The sequence below is a fragment of the Agelaius tricolor genome, unplaced genomic scaffold (genome assembly GCF_023055355.1).
Source record: "Agelaius tricolor isolate 1412-34295 unplaced genomic scaffold, bAgeTri1.0.p SCAF_4, whole genome shotgun sequence".
NCBI lineage: Eukaryota > Metazoa > Chordata > Aves > Passeriformes > Icteridae > Agelaius > Agelaius tricolor.
Genome location: NW_027269264.1, coordinates 40,787,721 through 40,812,531, shown reverse-complemented (window position 1 = coordinate 40,812,531; position 24,811 = coordinate 40,787,721). Strand labels below are relative to the sequence as shown.

The window sequence follows — 24,811 nt, the reverse complement described above, 5'->3', positions numbered from 1 at the left end:
GGAGAAACTACAGTGTACCAGGCCATCTTTCTGTTATCCTTTCTCATTGTGTTGATATGGCCAAGAAAAAAAATCCTTGAAAAATCAACTTTCTCTCTATTTCTACTGTGGTAGCCAGCAGAATCAGCTGATAAAAGTATAAAAGATAAGAGTATAAAACTGTGGATAGTTTTCAAAAATCCTATGGTACAATGACAAAACTCAGAGAGGTCAGTAGCAGATGCTTAGTGCAAAAATATAAGGAACAAGGCTTGACAATATACTGCCACCTAATATTTTGGTAATCAGATTAAAGACTTCATATGACTTCCCACCCTCTAAAAGGTAATGATGCATTTTCTGAAAAAATATTTATTTTAATTTTCTTTGAAACCATTGCCTGATAATTTTTGTAGAAGTCTCCATATTTTTATATGCAAAGCCCCCAGACCAATTAATAATAATTCTCTTTTCATTTCTACACCATTTATGATATCATAGGCTTATATCATCCCTCTGATGTAGTTGCCAAGCTGAAAGTCCTGTTACAGTTAGTATGCTCTAGTTAGCCTGCCTATGTGAGAAAGCTGCTCTGTAACTATTATCATCTTTGTAGTCCTTTTTCTGTTCCTTTCCTTGTATATCTTTTTTCAGTTTACTCTCGTAACCATTGTGGCTGTACAAAGGATTCGAACAGAGCTTCCTGTTTTCTTCTCCGTTTCCTTTCTAATACTTTGTGCATTCCACGTGTCCTTTCAGAGTGCCCAGGTGAGCAAAGAGCATTGACCTGTTTGTCGCAGCAGCTCACTCCTGCGGGCTTTCTGCAGCCCAGCCCACCCCATCTGTGCTGGGTGATACCACCCTGGAGTGGCATCTGTAGGTAAACAAACTGCTGCTCTTAAGTGGAAACATGAGAGTGGTATCAGAACTGCCAAAGTGAAGGTCCAGCAGAAAACTGTCTTAGAGGTGAGATGGACAAACAACTGCACATTCATGAAAAATAAGGAGCAATACAGGACGTAAAAGGACAAACCCCGATAAATGGTTGTGAGAAATACAGTGTGACACTTGTTTTGCTCAGATTCAAGGCTTTTACAGGGAATGTTCCTTCACATTGTCATCTCACAGGCTTCACTAATAAACCCACAGAAAGACAGGGTTGTGGAAGCTATGAAACCTCCAGATGTATTTCTTATTGTTTATGTGTTCATGCATTCATCAGGGTGATTTTCTCAAGCGTCAAATGGGAAAACTGAAGTGTTTTACTTATGCCAAGAGAACAGTTCTGTTAGCTGCAATCCTTTATTAGGATCCACATTTTTCAGAAAACATGAGTATTCAGGGCTTAATACTGACACTTGAACAAATATATTGTCAGTGCCAAATGACAACGAGATGGACTAAAAGTTCCAAATTGCATGTAGCAGTGCATTACAGCAAAATATTCTGGTTTGAAATGATGATCCACCATTCCATGCAAATCATTAGTAACATAGTTCTACATCAAGACAATGCATGTGTCTGGTTTAGAGTGTTGTGAGCAGGGTCTGCAAACCTTTCAGTGGGTAAGAAAGAGGAAAAATATACAGCCCTCTGGCCATTCTGACTCTGTGGAAAAGAGACACATCCTTGAGCAACTGTCAAAATGAACAGAAACATATGAAATGACACTCAGAATTTCTCTTGTGTCTTGACTTCTCTATTTGGAGAAAAACATGTGGGAAGTTAACTCTTTCCTATGTACAATGTATATACATGCAGGACACAACTCCACATGGAAGAAAACAGCACAAATTTCTGTGCATTCTGTGTAATGCCAGCTCTCTGATACTTTTCTTGAGAACAGGAGTTGAATGGTGGGATCAAGGAATCATTGAATAATAGAATAGTTTGGGTTGGAAGGGATCTTAAATATTATCTGGTTCCAACCTGGCTGCCCTGGGCAGAGACATCTGCCACTAGACTAGGTTGCTCAGAGCTCCATCCAGCCTGGCCTTGAACACTTAGGATTGGTAAAGGTGAAGACTTGGTCCAGTGTCTAACTTCAGAAGAATAAAGGGAAATTCTTGTCTTGACAAATAATTTAAGAGATGGATTCAAGGTACCTCATAGCTGCCTCAATAGAGAGAAACTTTATTAGCCTACAGGTGCATAGTACATAGAAAGAAGAATGAGATAATACTTTGCAGAGTTTAGCAAAAGCATTATAGAAATTTTTGACTTAGCCTTATTGTAAAATTTAACGGTTCTATGCTTCCAGTGCCAAGGACTGCGATTTGTAGCACAAGCTCACTCACCTCATTGTCCTGGTGATTAATTTCACTAAGATTTGACTGCTGCAGGAGCAAGCTCAGAAGCCTGTGGAAGCAATGATATAATCAGTGTGCTGTACTCCTGACTAAACTTGAAAAACCGACAGTTTTTTAAAAACAAAACGTGCAATTTCATGAAAAATCAGTATTAGCAATTGGCACAGGTGAGAATCTTAGCTTTGAGCTTTGTCATATGAGCAAAACAAATTGGACTTTATGGCTTATGGTAACAACAAAAGTTTAGAGCTTGGAATTAAAAGAAGATCCACTCAGAGTAACTCTTATGCTGACTGCTGGGCTAGAACCAGAATGTAAAATACTGTACATGTGTGCAGGTTTTGGTAGCTTAGAAATTTGCGGCCAGCATATTTTATAATGTCCTAAGTAACAGAGATGCCAGCTTCTGTAAGGATTTTTCACTCTATTTGACTCTCGGAGTAATGTGATGCAGTGTACACATTTGTGTGCATATGTGAGTAGATGCATGCTTGCTGAATGTTTACACACACAAACCCTAATATATTATAAAGCCATACAGAATGTCTGCTGGAAAAGGGCCATTATTATGGCATAAAATATAGCAATGCATAGGTTCACATTTTATAGAATATTGGACTACAAGCAATCCTGTCTGGTGGAGGGAAAACTAAAGTAGTTATGTGAAATATTATTCAAGTACCATAATATTTTAACACCTTCTTTTCCTTTTGCTATCTTGTGAAGATGTTCTGAAATCACTACAGGTTTGGCAAAGCTGGCTGTGTTCTATAGCAGGATGCTAATTGTTTGGATCATGTACGTGGCTGGACCATGAAAATTAAAAACTCCTTCCATTCACATGCTGCAGCAAAGCCAATCCTAATATGAATGTGCAGTTCTTAGGATTATAGCAAAATGAAGGATATATCCTCAGTGGTTTAGTGTGCAAACTTGTGGCTCATCTAAAAGGGTGAATTTGGTAGAAACCTTCAGAATATGGACATGAAGAAGACATACTGTTTAGCAAGAAAAGTAAAAAATAATGAAGTATAAAGGAAGGAAATTTGATAAATGTAAAGATAACACAGAAAAAAATGTATAAAACCCTGAATTTATTTCTATGCAGAGGAGACTGAATAAAAATATTTTGCTACTTTTTATCTTCAACCACTTCTAGTGTATTTTCTGGATTGAACTGTGCTCATGTGTGTGCATCAGATTAACGTTTCATGTCAACTTTGTTCTTCTCTGCTGGTAATAAAGAACTAGCTACATAAAATATTCAAAAGAAGACATTTACAGTTGCTTAGGGATGATTTTGACAATTCTGCAAGTGGAAATCTTATCTATAGGTAATATCATCCTCAGGTGTTGAAAGTTGAAATTTAGGATTTTTTTAAAGTAGAATCCCTAAAGGGTGATGATTGGGCAGATCCCAGCATAGGGATTTTGCTTTGACTTCAAATCCATTTGCATATGGATACAAATTCTTGTAGAAAAGAGGTGTCACATCTCCGTTTCTAAATGGAGTCATATTGCAGGAAATCTGAAAAGAATGACACTATGATTGTTGTGAGTGGTTGGGTAGAAGTTTGTAAAAGTTAAGAAAAATTATGTTGTCATTTAGCAAAATGACTCAGAATCTCAGAAATTCCGTGTATGAAAACATGTCTTGGTAAATACCAGCTAGAGAGGAAAACCGAAGTGAGATAACCATAGTATGCTTGTAAAACCATTTATCACACAGTTTCATAATCTGATACAGGACTCTGTGGTTCAACTCCTGATATGATCAATGACGCCACTGTATGTGAAAGCAATCTAATTATTTGACTAGAGTGTTTATCATGAACAAACCTAGACTCAGTTACACCATTAGAGCACTATGGCAACATAAGTGTTACATTTAAATACACAGATATACAACCAAGCAGCTGAGGTTTCTCTGCTAACTACTCTTAAAGGCATAGATCAGGAAAGAATTCTCTTTCCACCTTGCCTGTTAGGCTCTGTGGAATGCACTGGAGCACATAAATCAATTATCAAATCAATATATTAACTGTCTCTTGTCTTTCCATGCTGCCTTCAGCATGTGAGGTTGTAGCAGCAGACTGCTAGCTTTCAGATTTAGCTGCAAAAGCATTTCACAACTGGCCATTGCATATTCTCTTTTGGCAATGACATAGGATGACAAGGCACTGAAAATGACCATGATGGAAAAACCTCTGCTCAGTGTTCCAGGCCTGTGTCTGGGCATGGAGCAAACCCAGTGGGAAGACAGAGGAAAAAGAAAACTGTACAGAGCAAAGAAGGGTCTGTCTGTATCCTTGGAGAACGTGAAAAACATTCAGGGGACCTAGTGTGCTCCTGGTAGAGGAGATTAGTGTTTCCTTTCAAGTAGCAACATGTGTGGTGTTATACAGACATTGTCTTCTTTCTTGTGTGGGTTTTGTTTAATGATAGGGACCTTTCTTCTGCAGAAACCTCAAATTATTTTCTCCAAGTGATGCATGAAAAGCAAAGACAATGTGGAAAATGAAAAAAGCTGTTAAAAAAGGCTGGAGAACAAGACCAGCAGAAGTGGCCAGATGTCTGGCCCGGTCTGATATAGCTACAGCAACAAAATTATGGACTCAGTGATGAAGTCACATGAACATATTGCATGTACTGAATGTTTTACCTGTTTCTAATGTCTGTCTACACCTTCAGGCATGACTTACTTAGGGGACTTTTTTCAGTGAATTTATTCAGATATACAAATCAAAATTTATTAAACTGTCCTATTATCACAGGCTGGAATCAGAAAAAGAGAATCTTTCTTAAGAGTTCTGTGAAGCCACTCTGTAGCTGTTACTCTACCTTCGGTAAAAGTAGTTAAAAATGAGCCAGACCACCAGTCCTTAACTTCCCCTTTAGGGTTGGGGATTTTCAGAGAGGTTGTCTTGTGGAAAACTTTTCTCAGATTTGCCATGCTGCTCAGAGGAGAAGTCCAGAGAAGGAGTCTTGTACTATTTCATGTGGTAGGACAGAAAGGTAGTTGGGCAGGGGAAACGTAGGGTTTCAATCTCTCTTCTAATTATTTTCCCTCCTCCAGCTATTGCGATATTAAAACATGCTTCTCTCTTTACCCGGCCATCAATCTCTGGTACACAAGTATTGCACAATGTTTTTCCTCCTCTCTACCCCCTTCACGGTAACCACTAAACAAAGACACAGGTCACAAGTGTAGCTGTCACAACTATTATTCCTGCTGTGGGCTCTTCTTGGGGAGCCAGGCACATACCTCACATCAGGCTCTGCAGTGGCAGCATGTAGTGGCAACCTCCCGTTCTTGTCAGGTATGTTCTGCTTAGCACCATTCCTGAGCAGGCTGACACAGCCTTCCAGCCAGCCCTAAAAAAGAAATTGGAGCATATCAAAGAGGAAAGTGAAAAGTATAAGGCCAGATCTTTTCTTGTTGGTGCTGGGGTTCACATGTGACTGTAGCCATTTCTGTTAACAGAGAAACTGGAATTTTTTTCCTCAGTAGAGGTTTCTCAGAACTGAGAGTATTCTCCTTTGGAGTCTGGGTCTCAAACTACCTCAGTTGTTCATTTCTCTGATGAGGTGTTTCATTTACACTGTATTTTTTGTTTCTTTGTTTTTTGATTTGTTTCTTTTCCCCCTGCATCTGTGGCAAGCACTAACAGTGATTAAAAACCTGCTAATTCCTCTATCACTAGCAGATGCTGCACATATTCTTGTATGTGAATTCAATCATGCTGGATTAAACCAAGAACATGAGCACTCAATCTCAGTGAGATTTTGTTTGTGAGATTTTGGCAAAGATGGCAAATCAATGGTAAAAAGCCTTAGAGTGTGGCCTTATAAAATGTTGTTGCAGAAGTTTGTACTAGTGGCAGTGTTAGACTGAAAATAGCACCAAAACAGACGGGATGAATCAGTTCTTGGACTAAAACCTTCTATTGATCACCTCAACATAAAAGCAAGTAAACAGTCTGGTTGTGACTGCATAAATCTTTCAGCATATACTTAAGTCTGAAGAAAACCAAGTATGAATTTAAGTGCTTTGTTAAAACTTCAGCAGACAATTGACAAAGACAATTGACAAAATAGCTCTTGTATGAGCTATTTTGGATTGGCATTACGAGCATTTCTGGGGAAAATGTGTGGAATGGTAGGATCAGAACACCCCTGTTGGAGCTCTTGGTGGAAGTACAAGACCTCCAAATGCCACACACAGTCTTGACTGTGCAATGCTCCTGAATCCATTTGTCTGGACAGACATCACAGCAGAAGTCTCTCTAGACCTCTCGTTATATCCCTCACAGAAACAGAAATGGAAACTTAGAAGCCTGGGTGGTTTAAATCTTTTCCAGTAATTTCTTTTTTTCCAAAGAATATTTTTTCCCCTCCGGGAAAAGAGGAAGGAAAAAAGAAGCGTGACACTTATTATGGGATTTTTTTAAAATATCTTGCAGAGCAAATGTTTGTTGTCAAGTAAGTGGGGCATGCTCCTTGCACTGGATGAGACTGACTGTTTTGTTATTTTCTACACTTATTTTCTGGCTGAATAGCTAAGCAGGAACATTGTTTTTGTCCTAAATTTTCAGGAAGAAACTATGGGCAAGGGTTGTCATTTAATTAGGCTGCCACAGTGTCTGTTTAAATGAGCTGGCAGTCATCCAGCTTAACTCATACTGTGCAGCCATGGCTGCACACTCCTTCCTCCTTTCTGTCCAATTAATAATGGAAACCCAGTCTGCTCGGCTAACTTGGTCCCCACTTTCTCTCTGAAACCTGAATTACCTCCTGCAAGAAGTAGAAGACTAAGGAGAAAAAAACTATTGTTGCTTCAGTTCAGACAGATTCTTAAGTACAATTCTTTCCCAAATGTCTCAGTGGGATGTCTGCCCCCTCCTGCAATTTGCAGGTAGACTGAACATCAGGGGCTGGATTGTTTATGATTTGAGCAAGTGCACCAGCACCGGCAGCATCTAGAACTTCAGTCCTCAACCTGGCCATCCCAAGTCCAGCAGCACAGTGAAAAGAAGCAATGGCCTGGCTCATACAGTGTGCAGTAACACTTGCCTGCTGATCACCAGAGTTTGAGACAGGAAAGCCCTCACTAGAGCATAAATATCTAATGCTGGCTATACAAGAGGGAGAAGTCAATCTGCCTAATAACAACAAGAGGGGACTTTCAGTGTACAAAAAAAAAAAGCAATTTTCTTGTGAGATCCTCATATCATGCACCAATTTTATAAGCCAAAAGAGAAAGGACACTCTGACAGGAGTGTCTGAGAGGAGTCCTGATCCTCTTGTAATAATCACTGCTCAGCTTTGCATTGTAGTTAAGTTTCAAAACCAATTCCACTGTTGTCTAGAACCAAATGTTTTGTGCTTTTTTTTTTCTTCCTGTAGTATAAGCAGAAATCTTATTTGGTCTGCACATTTACTCCCTTCACTCCATCCTTGCTCCCCAAGTCTTGGTACCAAATAAGTTGCCAGAGATAAACTGGTACGTCCACAAGCATCTTGAGTATTAATATTAGCTCCCATCTTCAACAGAAGCTTCACTGTGTCAACCTGGCGTCCTGACACAGCATGCATCAAAGGTGTGCAACCTGGGGAAGAAAGCCAAATTTATTTTACCATTTGTTGTGTCATGTCTATAAGATATAGTCTCTTATTTTCTAATCTTAACACTGGCAAGCTAACAAATCCTTTCTCTGACAACTGTCCAATAGTTGTACTCAGTTTTTTTTAGTCAGGAAGTAATTTCTATGACAGTTGCTGACTGCTGGTTTTAAAAAGAGCATGACTATATTAGCAAAAGCTTTGCCTCATTAACTCTGCTTCTGGAGGGAAAAGTGCTTTTCTGTTGATAAGTTCCCAAAATTAACTTTTGGCTTTGTACACCATTTTGGAGGCTGATATCCTTCAGAATGACTAGTAACCAGATGGTGCTTGTCTAATTTTCTCAAACCCCAGCTTCATTATGTCTGTATATTCAAAAGACTTACAAAATCAAGCTGTTTTCCTTGCATAGGTATAAAAGTTGGCCCTTTGTGCAGAGAACAACTTAATTTGAAGTCTGGATTTGCTCTAGGATATTTTATTTCCTGTTTTTATAAGAACTTTTAAATATTCTGCAAAAATTTTCCATTTTGAAAAACGCCTGAAATCTCCTTTTAAACCTAATACTCTAATTTCTTCATGAAGTATTGTACAATTTAATTGCTCCCTCTTCTTTCCATTCTGTTAACTGTTGAAAAACAGCAGGAGATTTTCCTGCAGAATCTGACAAAGCATTTTAAAATTACTAGGCTGGGAATAAACATGAGTATTAGAAACTATAAGACTACTAGAAACTTCATCTATAGTTGAAGAATAATTATTCTTACTGAACTCAATGAAATTGCTGAGGAAATGTGCTACTCAACCTGAGGTCATGCAGAGCCTAAAAAATGTGCAGGATATGAGCTGTATGTTTTGTGCTGGAATACTGTTCTTTAGTTACATTTGCATGGACAACCTAGGAGACAAGTTAGTTCCAGAGCTGAAGTACTCCTGGTCAGTCCATCTCCTCCTACTCCACCCACCATTCACACCTAGTCTTCCTCCCATTAACGACTGGACAGGGACCATTTTGTCTTGAGTAAATTTTCTCGACTAACCAGTAGATGTTTTAAAGATATCAGTTAGAATGCCTGGTTTAAAGTATATGAAAAATTGGTAGCTTGGTGAAAGCTGTTAAAGATTAGAAAAGACAGTGTTCATATGGACCCCTTATAAGAAACTGCAATTAAAAAAATACTTCTGACAAAAAAAGTTGTTCTTGAGAACAGCTTCCAGAGATCTGTGGTTCTTACTCACTTTGGGAATAGATGCATATAAAACCCAGCCAATGTACAATAATTTGTAGTAACATTAAATAGTAACTGGAACACAGTGTTCAGTCACTGCCCTGACCCCTGTGGGGTGGGAAGGAGAATCAGAAAATGGTAAAGTTATTGGGTTAAAGTAAGAACAGTTCAATAATTGAAATAACACACTGAGCACAGCCTGACAGATAAAACAGATAATTTAGATAATTGCACATTGTATCCTTTGGCAAAAAAATTACTTGACCAAACCATTCAAATTGTACACATACTATAACCTCTGCTTTAGAGATGTCCAGAATATATGTCACTTGGCATTGGTAAAAATATTCTTCCCCTGAAATGTCAGCAGTTTCTCAGCATACCCCTAAATAAGATAAATTAAGTAAATGGTAAAGGACTGTCTAATCATAGCAAAACAGCTTATTTGTAATCATATAAAAATATCTTACAATTACAGGGGGAAGGAATTATCCAAACTGTGTATTCCCAGTGGATGTTCCAAGGAATAACTCAAATTTCCCATATTCTGCTACTAAATATAATTTTCTGAACTAAAAAATCAGAATAAAAAAATGGAAAGTTCAATTTGCAAGCTGAAGCCACAGATCGCCTGAGAACAAGCTGGGCCTTCATTTACCCTCTCTGTCACAAGACTCCAGGATGGAAGGATCCTCTCGGATCACTGCAGTCAGGGTGTTCACATCGCCGTTAGCTGCCGCTTGGTAAACCACAGCCAGGTCCATCTCTTCTGCTGCATCACCTGCAGACAAGGAGCACATCCATGAGCAAACAGAGAGCAAGCACAAATGATAAACAGGAAAAATAATGACACTTGTCTCACTGAGTTTAAATGACGGTGTAACTTGGGGTGGAACAAAGTGTATCTAAACAGCACTGTGGTTTTCGTTAGTCATCTGAAAATTGGTTTTCATCATAACTTCTTCCAAAAACTTTCAAACATAGACACTGAAAGTACTTAAGAAAAACTCTGGAAAGTTTCCACTTCTTGTAAGAAATCATACTAACGTAACATGACTTGAAAAAAAATGTAATAACTGAACTAGCTCGTAATATTTCTGGCTGCACTTTTATGAGATAGGATGAAATCAGGACTCAGGTGTTTTCAATTTCAGTGTTATCCTTGTACCAGTCAGAAGACTAAGGCTTTTCACTTCCCTGTAATATCCAAGGGAATTCTCTTCTCAGGAGAGTAAACTTCTGGCAGCAATGGTTTGTGTTGATAATTCCTGCAAAAAGGAAAAGTGGACTATTTCTTGGAACCCAGGAGAGGTTTATTTTGTTTGGCAGCTACAGTGTGAGTTATTATTTAAAGCAGATGCCTTGCAGGACCTGTTCTGGAACATTCCTCAGACTTTTCTTTCTAAAGAAATAAGATTCTCTTTGCTTCTTTCCTTTTCACTTCCTTTCAGACTTGTCATGTCATGCTCTACATGCATGCACCTCCTTTGGCTTCAAGTGGATTATTAACCTCTTAACTCAAGGAGTCAAAAGAGTAGATTTTTGGGTGCAGGGTCAAATCTGATGTAATGGTAAAATGCCTAGATATTTATTGTTGGTCAGAAACAGTCTCATGTTTCTTATCCCTATTAACTCAAAAATAAGTACAGCTGCAGCAAGCTGTACTGTTCACAATGGCTGAGGGTCTGTTGGGGCTTAACCTCAGATGCCCCCAATGTTCAGTCACTGCCCTGACCCCTGTGGGGTGGGAAGGAGAATCAGAAAATGGTACAGTTATTGGGTTAAAGTAAGAACAGTTCAATAATTGAAATAACACATCATCATCATCATCATCACCACGACCACCACAACAACATCATTAATAATTGTAATAAAAGGAGAGAAACAGATGAATAAAACCCAAGAAAGGCAAGTGATGCACAACACAGTTGCTCACCAGCTGCTCACTGGTGCCCAGCCTGTCATGTTGCAGCTCCCCCAGCTCACATCCTGGCCATGCTGGTCTGTGCATGGCACATTCCTTTGGCCAGGTCGAGTCAGGTCTCCTGGCCATGCTCCCCCAGCCTCTGGGGCACCTGAGCAATGCAGAGCTCAGGACACTGAAATGTCCTGGATTTAGTGTGAGCACTAACTACGAACAACTAAAACAGCACTGTGTTTTCAACATTAGCCTCATACGAAATGCAAAATACAGCACTGTATTGGCTGCTAAGAAGAAAAGCAACTGTATTCCAGGCTAAACCAGGAGAGGGTCAGAGCTATAAAACCTAACACTTGTCCAGCCACTCCACTAGCTTGATAGCTGGAGAAAATGCCTAAGTCACACTAGAGAGTTGATCAAAGATAATCTGATGACAGATTAAGTGACTGGTGATTTATCTGTCCTGTCAAACTTCTGGAGATAGTATGACTATTTATATTTTTTAAGTGATAAAAGATCTATAAATAATGTTGTAAAGTATTAGCCACACTACTCATGTTGTGATCAGATGTTGTATCAGATGAACTTACATGAGCTCTATGCTGGACTTCACAGTCTAGCCTAATTCTGCTCGTGATCTTCTCTCACTGGGTGCAATCAGTTCTCTGGACTTCAAAATTTGGCTGCTATGGAAACACAATCTGCTCTCACCCTGGAATGGGCTAGTCTGTCAAAACTGGAACTCTGGGAAAATTAAAAAGCTGATGTTAATCTGCCTTTGCCACAGATTCTCTCTCTATTTCTCCTCAGTTAAAGAGAATCTAACTTATTTTCTTTCTTAACCGGTATTTTAAATTACATACTTCTTAAAGTTTGTGAATAAAAATGTTAACTTGATTTTTATTCTGTTGAGGGGTCTGTTGCTGAGGCTCATTGTTCATTTGGCTCAGGAGGTTTGTCCTGTGGGCCTGGGAAATCCAGAGAGATGAGGAGTCATTGCTGCTGGAGAGTCACCATCAGTACGTGAAGAAGTGACTTCACCACTGGTTCAGTTAGTAATATTTCCTTATTATGTCAGACCTGAAGATGCCTCCCACAATTGGTACACTCAGCAAAAACATGTTAATGACAAGCTCAGGTCTGAGTGGTTGGTAGCTTGTGTTGCTCCTCTTGTCCTCCAGTCTCTGGAGGTACACCCAGAGAGGGTGGTGCCAGCCCTGAGCATGGCTCCTCTCACGGCTGCTGTCGTGTACAGCTGTGCAGGTGCTGTGTGGGTGTGGTACAGAGAGGATGCTGCAAGCACTGGGAAAGAAACTGTGAGATGTAGTGAGGCAGGCAGTGAATCAAAGGGGCCCTCACCTCCTTTGATACATTACACATGTAAATTTTGTACTATTTTTTTTGCCTTGTAGGTACTGTTAAGTATTCCTGTTGAGAGTCAGGAGCAGAGAAATCTAGCCACCAAAGGGAAATCTCCATCTCCTGAGCAGAGCAGTTGCTTACCTGGAGGGTGCTGTGGCAGGAAGATGAGGACAAAGGTGCACTCCTTCATGTGCATCTCTGAACATCTCTGCCCTTTCTCCTCCAGGTAAAACCAAGACACTTCCCCTTTGCTTCTGCTGGGCTCAGTCTGCTTTCCCCAGAGCTTATTATCCTTTTGCATAAGGAGGGGAAGTAAAACTGTGGATGGATGGATGGATGGATGGATGGATGGATGGATGGATGGATGGATGGATGGATGGATGGAAAAATGAATGGAATGAAGTTTTGCCCCTGCCTCTTCTTGCAGAACACAGGCTCCATTCCTGTTAAAGGATGGTGGCATGAAACCATAAAGATTTACACTTCCCCACCCACAAGTCCGATCTGCCAGAGCAAGGAGAGACAGGTGGAGCAGGCTGTCAGCCTGCCTGGGAGCCTGGGCCAGGAGGAATGGATGAGCGTTCCTGTTGGGATCTGAATAAAGGTGACTGACATGAATTCCATTTCTGTAGGGTGACACAATTTCAAGTGGCATGTCTTGACCTGTGTGATTGTGGAGGGGGAGTGAGAAGGAAGACAGATAAATGGTCCTCTGATGCTTCACATGACAGAGAGCAGAAAATGCTGGGAGAGCTTGGATGCCATTTGTGCTGGACGCACTTGGCTCCAGGTGAACAACATGACCACTTCATCTTCCTCCAGCTTAAAGCCAGTGGGACATTTACTTTTGAAGACATTTTCCTGGGCAGAAGAGGAATGGTTCAGAGAGTGGGCATTTTGCAGAAGGCAACAGTGAAGTACTGAGTGCTTGTGTCCCACCCTCTGTGAGCTTACCCTGCAGCGGGCTTTGCTGTGGCTGGGTCACAAGCACCATGTGGCAGAAAGGGATTGTGAACAACCAAATGCCTGAGTCTTCACCTTCTAATGTGTTACAGTTACTCCATTCCTATTCTGCAGTTCAAGAAATGCCACTAAGTATGGTCCGATTTCAAGTACATTTTACATTTTAGAGAATTGCTGTGATACTGGTGAAAGGAAGCTGTCAGTCACATTCAGAAAGGCAGAAGATCCATTTCAGTGCTTGTGTATAGAGAAAGGCAGGGGAGAAACTGCAGGCTGACAGTAGTGGTGTAGAAAGGTCTGGAAGAAAAGATTAAACGACAGAGGGTGGTGCTAAAATCCTCAGAAACAATCAAAGTTAAACACCAATCTATCCGAAATAACCTGCAGTATTTTAAGACTGTATAATTTCTTCAAGGCAAAGTAGTTTTCTTTTGATCAAAAAAGAGAGTATATAAAAAGATAATTATTAGAGGCTTCAGAGCAGTGAAATTGTGCTTTTCATTACCTTAATTCTCCTTCTTAATTCTCCTCTGATGTACCATGAAGAGTGCATGTTTTACATGATTTGTGAGGTTGGCTGATTTGTTGTTCTACAAAGTGCACATTAGATGTGTGTAAGTGCATGCTTTCTAGCACATTGGATTTTTAAGTTTTATATAAATTTGCTGGAGCTTGGTGTACATGCTCATGTACACGTACATGACAATGATTGATTTTGGACTTGCTAAACACAAGATATTAAAAACTGAAGACAGAATAATAGGATAATTCACGTTCATTGTGAAAAAGAACCCTTTATGCATGTAATTTATTACCCTCTCTCTCAGAATCCCTCTTGTCTCCACCACTAGCCAAAGGCCATTTATGACTTCCTACACCTGGCTGTCAGGACACAATACTGTGTAGTTTATTGGTTTTCAGCACATCAGCATCCAGGGGCATTGGGAGGGGCAGTTTTTGAAAAGTGTAACTTACTCTCTACTACTGCATTTTTATTGAACACTCAACAAAGTAATAATCCTTGTGGGTGCCTGGCAGTGCATGCACCAGTACTGGCCTTTGTCTGGCTTCTCTGTTTATTTGGTAAATATTTGAAATCAGGAACAGCAGACATTTATTTAAATGGCACCAAGCAATATTAGGAGGGAAGGGGTTTCTGGTGCTGTTTGCCTTCTGTAAGTCCCACATTCCTGTTACTATTGTAAGTGTTATTCCTGTTACTATTGTAAGTGTTATGAGATATTATTGAGCAAAAGAATTGCAAAGAGACAGTATCATTTTCAGACTTGGAATGCTGGGGATTTATTTTTATTTATAGTTGGGAGAATCTTCTGATGTGTGGGATGGAGAAAAAAGGGTTTGTGTGGAGAGTTGATTTTTTTTTTTGACCAAGAGAGAGAAATTTAGTGTGTTTGAAAGATAGATTGTATTCTTCCATTGTTATAAATTGCTGCATTGAAAGACATTTCCCTTCTCTTTGCTAAAAAAAATGATACCTGCTTAAATCAATAATGTACCAACACAATAAGATGGTATTTAGACACAATCCACTCTACACAGTAAGTTTTAAACAGAGTATACTTTGCATAGTAACCAATGAGCTCAGTATCCCATTACTGCATGTTTTGTGCTCCTGCTTCCCATCCACCTCCCACACAGCTACCCGGGAAGGCATGCAGTAAATCACTAAGCACCTAATGAGCAAGCATTCCTGCAGCACGGCACAGCAGAGGTGATGAATGGATAGTGAAGGGACCTTCTGGCAGGGGAGCTGATGGAGGTGGAGAATGACACAGGCTGCAGGTGATGCTGGACAGAAATTAGGATGGGATCAGTGTGGAGAGTGGCCTGGCAGCAGAAGGGGGGGCAGATTAGGAGCAAGGGGAGGTATAGGTAGATGTTGTCTCCCAACACTATCCCTTCTACCTGAATAAACTGGTTTGGGTCCGAGGTCTCCTGCACTGCCTTCTGCCCCCTAAACCATCTGGAGATTTGGCTTTGCCTTCTCCAGCCTTGGTGATATCCCAGCCTTATTCCTGGTACCACTTCCACTGGCTCCCTGGCAGCCATCCTGATGGCACTGAGCATGCAGGATTTTACCTCTGCCTCCCCACTCTGAGCCCTGCTGGACTGGCATGTGGCACAGAGAACACTCATAGTGCTCCAGAAGCAGAGGCTGGAATGGCTGTTTGGAGCTGCAGAAGCTCAGTCAGCCCCATACCTGTGTCCTGTTGGGAAAAATGCTCTTTAGGTCATCCACACATGATTAGGAATACGTGTCTCTTTTCCTGTAGTACAGATCACCCTTTTACCACTGCACTTCCCTTTCTCCTTTATACTTTTTGGTAATAGATTTTTCTCTCTTGTCACTCAGTTTTACTTCCCACTCGTCCCCCATTATACGGGGTCCCCAGCTGGGCTACTGTAGACCAGTCCTCCCAAGACTGCTCAGGCTTTGAGTGCTACTGTGGCTGAAGGGCAGTCATAAACCCACCACTTTATATGGGCTGTATTCACTTTGGGTTCACCAAAGAAGTATTGGCAAGCACAGAAGTACAACCTGTAGCACTCAGCTTCCCAAAAGTCAGTGCCTTGTCTTCCTCCTGCTTTCATTTTTGTTTCATTGTCAGCCCCTTTGTTGTGGGGACTGTGTGGCCACCTCAGCTCAGATATTTTGCAGGTCTGCACTTGAAACTGTGGCCACTGCACACATATTGTTTGGTAAGCCAATTTAGAAGAGAAATTTGTTGCAACACGCATAATCAAGCAATGACAGTGTCTGGCTTTGGGAACATAAAAGGAATGTCGCTACACTTGTAGTGGATTAAACTGTAGGACATAAAAGCTTGTATTGACAAATAAAGACATGAAATGTAACATTTTAACTTCAAAGTAGACAAGAAAGAGACATTTGTATTTCCATAGCAACCCTACAATGTAGAAAATCTTTACATTGGGAGTTTTAGTGATATCTTAAATTTGCAGTTATGGCAATACTCACCTATACAGATAAATTTCCTAATGCAAAGTGTTTCACTTGTCAGCTTCTAGTCCTTTTAGTGTAGACTTACAAAAAGAAGCTGTTCTTAAATTTTTTACTCCATTTAAAACTGCTCTGTTTGCTAGAACTGCAACTGTTTTTAATATCTATAACCACAAAAAGACAAATACAATATAAAGATAAACATATATACATTTCTCAGTGCTAACCATAAGAGTAGCCAGACACTGTTGCTATTCTGCTGAAAATTAATTTTTTGAAATCACGGTAGCAATAGACTGAAATATCAATCCAGTCTAAAACTGATGGAAGAAATTCCTTTACGTGAAACCAAAATAAACCTAATATTTCCCAAAAATTAATGTTATTTATTCTGTCAAGTAATCTTAGTACATTTGCATGGGACGCATTGAAGGACCAGAGGATTTTGAAATTAGTAGCACGTGACTTACCTTTGTGCTGGTCAAACACGGATGAGGAACTGAAATCCATTGTGATCTATCTCATTATTTACAACCAGACCAGACAAATGCCACCTCCAGGGTTCTCAGGGTAGAATCTCATAGAATCTCACAGTACACAGTGAAACGATAGCTGTCACCAGTCTTCCTCTCAGAGAATTAAACACGCTTTACGGCTGCAGGTTGTTGCCAAGACAAGAGCCTGATGGAAACATTATATTCTGTTATGGACTATCTTAAAAGATGCTCCTGGAAGCCTATCTGAGATCCTGAAAAATGCCATGTCTTCAGCGAGTGCAAGAGCCGGCGAGCAGCTCGGCGGTGCCGCAGCTCTCGCAGCCCAGCGAGGGCAGTGCGAGCGGCCCGGGCTGGCACACGGAGCATGTGCAGACCTAGCCCGGGCCGCCGCTCGCCCGTCCCCGGCGGGGGTCGCGGCTCCCCGGGACTCACCGGGACCCGCCAGGGCTCACCGGGGCCCGCCGGGGCTCACCGGGGCCCGCCGGGGCTCACCGGGGCCCTGAGGCGCGCTGCCCGCCCCTCCTGATCCTGAGCGCGGGCAGGCCCATGGTGCCTTCAGGCACCCCCTGAGTGAGCACCCGCGCGGAGAGCACAGCTCGCAGGGCCGTCCTCCCTCAGTTTGGTACCCCTGAGTTACAGTCAGTTAAGGGACAGTGAAAGGACAACAACTGACGGCAAACTGCTGTGGCTGAAGCAGAGAGCGTTAGCTACGACGCTGTGTGTTAGCACAGTGCAGCAGATCCACGGCGCACAGCTGTGCTAGTTTGGGCTAGGGTAGAATTCACTTTCTTCAGAGCAGTGGTATGGGGCTGAGGTGCGGATTTGCTGGGAACGGTGTTGGTAACACAGCGATGTTTTACCTTTCCTTCAGCAGTGCTCACCCAGTGTCAAGGCCTTTTCTGCTCCTCACTATGTTCCACCAGCGAGGAGCCTGGGAGGGGTCACAGGGAGCTAGGAGGGGACACAGCCAGGGCAGCTGCCCACCAGTGACACAAATGACTATCCCATTCCATATGGTGGCATGCTCAGTGTATAAGGGTGCAGGAGAAAGGAGGAAGGAGAAAGGAGGGGACATTCAGAATGATGGCATTTGTTTTCCCAAGTCACAGCTGTGTCTGTTAGAGCCCTCTTGTTCTGGGGATGGCTGAACACACCTGTTTGCCCATGGAAAGGGATGAATAAATCCCTTGATTTGCTTTGCTTGTGAATGTAGCTTTTGCTTTCTTTATTAAACACTCTCTAACTCAACCCATGAGTCAATTCACTTTTACTCCTTCAATTCTCTCCTGCATCCCACTGTGGGCTGCATGGGGCTGGCTTAGATTAAACTGTGGTAACAGGGGATGTCAGACCCAGGGTCCATAACTTCAAACCCAGTATCTGCCAAACTGTCTTCACACTTTGTTTTTGATCAAGCCTCTGTCTTCCTAAGTTGAGAACTCAGACCTTGTACTTTAAGGGTAGGGGACCCTCATGAGCTTTGCTTTGTGCTACATTATTTCTGTTAAAGAAAGAGTAATAATTTTACCTTGAACACTAGATTACAAGCATTGATTAGGGTTTTGACCAATTCCTATTATTACAGCATATCCTAGAGACATATCCTACATGTGGATACAACAAGAGTTGTGTCTGGAGCTCATCCTGAGCACCTCCTTCTGAACATAAATTCAAACTATGTGTTTGGGAAAGGATTGCATGTTCCAGGAAGCAGCACAAACTCAACAGCTTGAAATTAAACACCAGAGCTGAAACTCTCCAGAATGTGGCAGTGTGATCTGCTGATCTGATAAATGTGAAGAGGCATGTGGTAAGACAGAGAATCCAGAGACAGGCTGTTTCTATTTTCTCTACTGCTGATTGTTTTGTGGTTTGCCTTGTCTCAGGCCAACCTTGTTATACTGAGGAGAGACCCACTGTATGGCAAGTGCTGTCTATGCAATCTGGGAGCAGGATATTACCATTTGCATGGGCAAATGGTCAGCTCCTAACTGGCATCTCCTTGGTGGGAAGGTGGCTCCAGGGATGGCACCAGCAGGTGAAGTCCAGTCTAGGCTAGTCTAATACATTGACTCTGTTCAATCAGCTGCCACAGCTGCTGACTTCATTGAGGAGGCACAGAGACATTTCTCTGGTCAGGAATTTTGACCTGCAAATTGTCACCCCTAGTGATATTGAAAGACCACAAAAGTGACCTTTGCTTTCTGCACGTGAGAAGAGGCCCTTTGGCCTCTGTGTACACAGGATTTCTGACCCTGGGCACTGCTGCTGGATCCCCCGCCCTCCTCTACCCAGTTCAGTCAATGACATATTCACAGTTTTACCTGCCCATTTGCTGTTACTGAGTCCCTGCCCCTTCATTCTGCTCCTGAGATGAAGGCTGTGGCTTTGGTGATTACTGGTTCAGTCTCACTCTTGCAGTACATTAGCCTGGGAATGAGGCACACTCAGGTATGCAGCCAGGGAATCTGGGGGAGAGACACTTGGCAGCTAATTCCTTCTGTGTCCCATGTGTGGCACAATATTCCCTATAGCACTGTGCACATTTGCCTGGGGCTTAGCTTGCCTTCACAGCTACATGAAAGCCTGTCGTCTCCTCTGAGACTGGTGTCCACAGCTGCCATGGTGTCATGCACTGAAAACCATGGTGTCTTGTGTGTTTGAGAGCTGGTATCTTCTCCCCTCTACATCCATCAGAAGGGAAGTGAGGCCAGTGCTATAGCAAAACACCTTTCCCCATGTAGATCTGACCACCAGGTGAACACAGTTCTGTTCCTCAACTATGGTAGATATATCACAGCTTAGATGCTGCCAAAAAAGCTGAGGTTTGGGAGGCTTGAGTCACTGACTTTCCCGATTTCTTCTTTAGAAGAAATAAGTGTCAAAATTCCCCATGGCCTCCTGCGTGCAGTGCCTATGAAAGCAGCTCTGGCTAGGGATAACAAAGTCACAAAAGACTTAGAGGCTAGCATAGGCAGCAGATAAAGATTGTACTTTTGCTATTGTTAATTTACACTATTCTTTAATTTAAGCAAAGTATTTCTGACTTTTTATTCTGTCAGAAGTAGTTCGGTTTTTTGGAAAGTTTTTAGTGGTCCAGAAAACTGATGAAGAGGGAGTATCAGAAACACAGGCATTCTTTTTGCATGTTTGTTTGCCCACATTTGCATCAGCACTTTGCTGTATGTAGGGTAGAATTAACAGATTCTCCTCCTTCTAATTGTTGTTCATTAGCTGAATGCAAAAGCTGTGGTGAAACCACAGTGGTCAAAACATATATTAAAGTGCTGTGTAAATGTTATTTACTGGGGTGCAGAGCAGGGCTGAAAACTGACAGTGCAGAGGCTGAGAGCTAATGAACGCTTAGAGCTGCCAGCTCCTGCTCTGTGCCACATTGCCTTCACGAGAGAGACTCAGCTTGGAGATCTTCTCTTCTCTTGCCCCTGCGGAGGACACTGGCAAGTGAGCAAGGGTTTTGCATCCATTTGACGAAATGACACAGCCAATGCTTTGGAGGAAGGAGCCTCTCGCCTTGCAAAGTGCCTGGAGCAGCAGTGCCCCCGTCTGTAAGGCGCTCTGCCAGCAGCCAGCACTGCAGAGGCAGCAGCTCCGGCAGTACATTGTGCTTCCCTGCTTTCTTCATGGGTGTGTCACAAGCCTCAATGTTCACACCCTCAGTATTGCTTGGTAAACATGGAATCCAGGGAACGGAAGCCAAAATTGACAGAGGGATACCATCAATCTTAATTTCCAGTTTCTATTTGAAATCCACTAGTAATAATTTGGTTGTTAAGCTTTTAAAATACAACGCTGTGTACTATTTAAAGTACAATACTAACTCCTCATACGATTTTGAGCCCCATCTGCTTCTGTCTGGAAGATTAGCACCAAGCTCAGATGTGTGGAGAAGTCAGACCACTCAACAGGCAGAGGGAGTGAGCTGTGCTCGCTGGTGGGAACTGATCTAGGATGCTCTAAGTGAACAAAACCTCCCTTGAAATATTGGCAGAAAATAACTAGAGAAAGGAGAATAAAGTCACACCTGTATCTTAGAGATACTCACAGAGTGAGGACCTACTCTACTTTGCTCCCTGTTTTTTGAGGCCAAGTACGTCCTCTGCTCAGTAAATGTGACTTTTTGCCCTTGACTTTGATGGGATCAGGGCATCTCTTATGGTGTGACTTATTGGGATATCAGCAGCACCCTGTGAAACAAATTCATTAACGAGCCAATACTCTTGAAAGTCCTCTCTATGGACTGTTAAACAGTTACTGGTTTATGGGTATTGTTTAACCAAAGGATAATCTGATTACAATTAAGTAAACCAAATTAAATCTTTTTTCTAAGACTGATTGTTGTGCCCACTTCAGAAGGAGTGGGGAGTGTCTCACTGAGCTTATTACCCTAACCATCTTCTAGCTTTCTCTTCTTACCCTCCAAAAACTTCCTCATGATATTCCAGGTGTAAAGCTGCATTCAGTGCCTCTGGCATGGTGTAAGGCTGGTTTGATGAGCCTGGCAGAGCGCTTGAGCCAGATATGCCTATGGAGGAGCAGAGGGTGTGGGTGTGGAGACCTGCTGAGTCAGGGAAGTCATGGTGTGTCTGGTGTGTCTGTCCTGGGTACACAGGTCTCTGTCTGTCCTGTCTGTGGCACCAGGGAGCTGGAGATGGGGCATGATGCTTTCATGGTGTTACACTGGTAAAGAGAAATTTCTGTGCAAATCTTCACTTTTATATTTATCTTTAAGAAATTCTGTTATTGTTTATTCTACAAGATAACATAAGGGGGGAAAAAAAGTGTCCGTTCCAGGTTAGACCCAAGGTTCTCCTAGCCAGGTAACGAGTGTTTGAATGGCACTCACTAGCAGCTGTCTGGCAATCTGCAGGACAAGTGTGCAGTGAATGACGTTTCCTCTGACCACTCCCCTGGTCTCCAGTCCTTTTCAGACTCCTGCAGAGAGGAGTCTCCAAGACGGTCCTGTGATTCTGCAGCGTTCCAGAAGGTGGTGGTCTGGGATCAGCACTTGGCTCCATGAACAAGCAGGAGCAGTTCTTAAGTAGAAACATTTATATTACTTTCCATTAAATCCTTCTAAATGGAGGAAGAAAAGTTCATTTGTGGGAACCCAGTAATCTCTGACCTTATGCAGTGCATTAAGAATGCCTGCAAATTAATGAAGTCCCATTCCAGATATCAAAGAACAGTATAGAGCATGACTAATCATCTATGAATGGTAAGCTTTGAGAGCCTCACTGAAAACATTTGTGATAGTAGATTTGCACTAGTAAAATACTAGAAAAGCTTAACGTGTTTTTACTTCCTTGTGTTTGGGATAGTTAAAGGTACATGTCCATTTGATTTGCTATATTTTACATTTCACTGCCAAAGTATGCCATAGCCCCAGATATGAGAAACAAACAGAAAAAAAGGTGTCTGTAACATGCAAACTGTAAATTATGACACAAAGGATTTAGTCCTGCATTCCCGGCATACCTGGAACTCCTGTCGATATCTTACCCAGGATTATGAGCTTTACTTCAGGTTTGTAAGGTGACAAGTGCATTAGCAGTAATGGAACATGCAAGTCTGTGGTTTGGCATTGTTGTACTTCCCCAGAAGTGGCAATTTAAACATGTCCCAATGAAACTCAAACAAAAATGCAAACATTTAAGTGGTATCTCACAATATGTAGTGCACAGAAGTTGAAGTTAAGCAGCTCAGTAGGCAAAGGCAGGTTCAGGAGACGTCCAAAACCACTGGGCTAAACAACCTGATCCTTTAGAAGACTCACACTATGACCACATCCCAAGGGGCATCAGATTTGCAACTCATCCGGACTCTAGATTGCAGCAGAATTAATTATTGCTTTGATGCAGCTGTGATAGTTCTCAGACTTACAAGACCTCTTTATGGACACCCCCTTCACCTGCACAATTACTTCTGGAGTTATGGTGAAATTATGGTGGCACTGGGAAGGCCAAGCAGGCCTTGTGCTCCCATGGTGTCATACAGGACTGAAACCCAGCCTGAAACTCTTGAGCTCCCAAGATTTTCCAGTCTACCTAGAGAGGAACATACAAAAGTTAGGAAAAGTGGCCAAGGTCAACTACAATATAGAGGTCACTTGGAAGGCCATAGCAGGGTAACACACCTGGCTAGCAGTTCTGGGACTAGCAAAGGGCTTCCAAATGGCCATGATGGGTCAATGCTCAGTCACTTGATATCCTGGCTGTGGGAGCAAAGTGGCCTTACTAAAACTGTTAAATACTAAATTGGTAGACTGCTCTCTTTTGCTGCAGTCTGCTTGCACAGGCTTTGCTGTTCCAGTTTACTGGAAATAATAACATTGTAATAATGTTCATTGGTTATTAATAGAAAAAGGTTTGTATACAGAACTGATGTACTTTTAAATACTTCAGTGGGTGTTTGAAGGAGGGCTGTTGTAAAGTGTGCTCATTTCTCACTGTGCTATCTAGAATGAGTGTGTAACAGAAATTTAGAAAATATATTTTGGTGCTGACAAGTGGCTTTTATAGAAAATAATCTTGAACTATAGGGGACCTTTGCAGAGATTGCACAACCATCTAAGTGGGTCAAAGCATGGCCTGGCAAAAGAAACTGAAAGCTCTTTGGGACTACTTGAATACTTTGTGTGTGTTTATTCTACATATGATGGACAGGCACAAATTCCCTTGATTTGTGCTCTGACACAAAGGTAAGACAGATTTTTTAGCTCAAGCCTAGCATTGTAATCTAGGCTTGATTCAATCTCACATTTCTCAGTTTGGTGTGTCTGTCCATATATACAATATATATGCATGGAAAAAATAATTGCAAAGAGGAACTTTTTTTGCTACAAATGTAACAAAAACCTCGATATACATTGGTTAAAAGTAATGAATGGATGGCACACATAGATGTGATGCAGGAACAGGAGCATGAGAGTGGACAAGAGGAGGTGCTGCCACTGAAAGGGATGCAGCCCCCATGCAGGAAGCTGTCCTGCATGGCCTGGGGGCAGCACAATGCTGTGATGCATGCCAGGCTTTCTGTGGCACAAGTGGTTGGACAAGTACAGGCTTTCCTGGCAAAATTGCTCCATTTCAGTTGTTTTTCAGAAAGAGGGAGATGTTTTTCAGTCTGGTTATGCAGGCTAAGGAAGCATGCACAGCTTCTTTGGAGACATACCTTGTGGGAAAATGATGTTGCTTTGTCTCAGCTGGTTGACAAGACAGCTTTCATGGCAGAAGCTGTCAGCAGTGGCAAGGACATTGCATGTCCAGCCTGGCTGGGGTACATGGTGGCCACAGCAGCTGTCTGGTGTGTGTCAGGGGGGTCTGTGCCTGCAGCAGCTGCATTTCTGTGCAGCACCTTGAGGCCAGCATGGCTCCTCAGCTGGCCAGGGCTCCCAGCAAGCTCCCACCAACTCCCTGCAAATTTCCATGCCTCTGGGCCTACCCTCATCCTGAGTGTCAGCCTGGGGTTGTGCTGAAATGTTATTTTTGTATGAAGGAGCTATGGAATCACCTGTGTTTGTATGCCTGCCCAAGCTCTTTACCTAGACAAGATGACTACAGCAAGCTCAGGGCAGCAAGAGAGAATATACAGGAAAACAAGTACTGCCCATGCCATTATTAACTCTGTTTTTCCTACCAGACTGTGTGCCTTTTGATTTGGGCTCTCTCTCACTCCTGTGACTGCTGGCAGTGCTTCCTGCTGGCTGGTGTTTGGGATACAGGGATGAGAGGATGTCCCCATCCTGTCCAGGGTCTCTGCACTGTGCTCTGCCCTCACTGCTGGGAGCAGCTGCCAGGTGCAGCCAGGTCTCACCCTGCCAGCCTCCCTGCAGCAGGAAGGCAAGTGTAGTGGGAAGCGCTCAGAGGTGGTGATGGCTGACTTTTCACTAACCTCAGCCTTTAAAATTAACAACCTGCAGACCCATC

General features: G+C 42.2%; 1 protein-coding gene across 7 annotated transcripts in view; it reads right to left on the bottom strand.

Annotated features, from left to right (window-relative positions):
• Positions 1 to 17,410, bottom strand: part of ANKRD55 (ankyrin repeat domain 55) — a 47,682-nt gene extending 30,272 nt beyond the window's left edge. For 2 of the 7 annotated variants that reach the window (XM_071425387.1, XM_071425388.1), the window contains exons 1-5: positions 16,839 to 17,410; positions 9,798 to 9,920; positions 7,767 to 7,897; positions 5,554 to 5,663; positions 2,277 to 2,337 (exon numbers count right to left, since the gene is read on the bottom strand). In XM_071425387.1, the coding sequence (XP_071281488.1) occupies positions 2,277 to 2,337; positions 5,554 to 5,663; positions 7,767 to 7,897; positions 9,798 to 9,920; positions 16,839 to 16,878 (465 nt within the window). In that variant the 5' untranslated portion in view covers positions 16,879 to 17,410. The remainder of the gene's footprint in view (positions 1 to 2,276; positions 2,338 to 5,553; positions 5,664 to 7,766; positions 7,898 to 9,797; positions 9,921 to 16,838) is intronic. The other 5 variants (XM_071425384.1, XM_071425389.1, XR_011678967.1 and 2 more) reach the window with 4 other exon arrangements.
• Between the last annotated feature and the right edge of the window lie 7,401 nt (positions 17,411 to 24,811).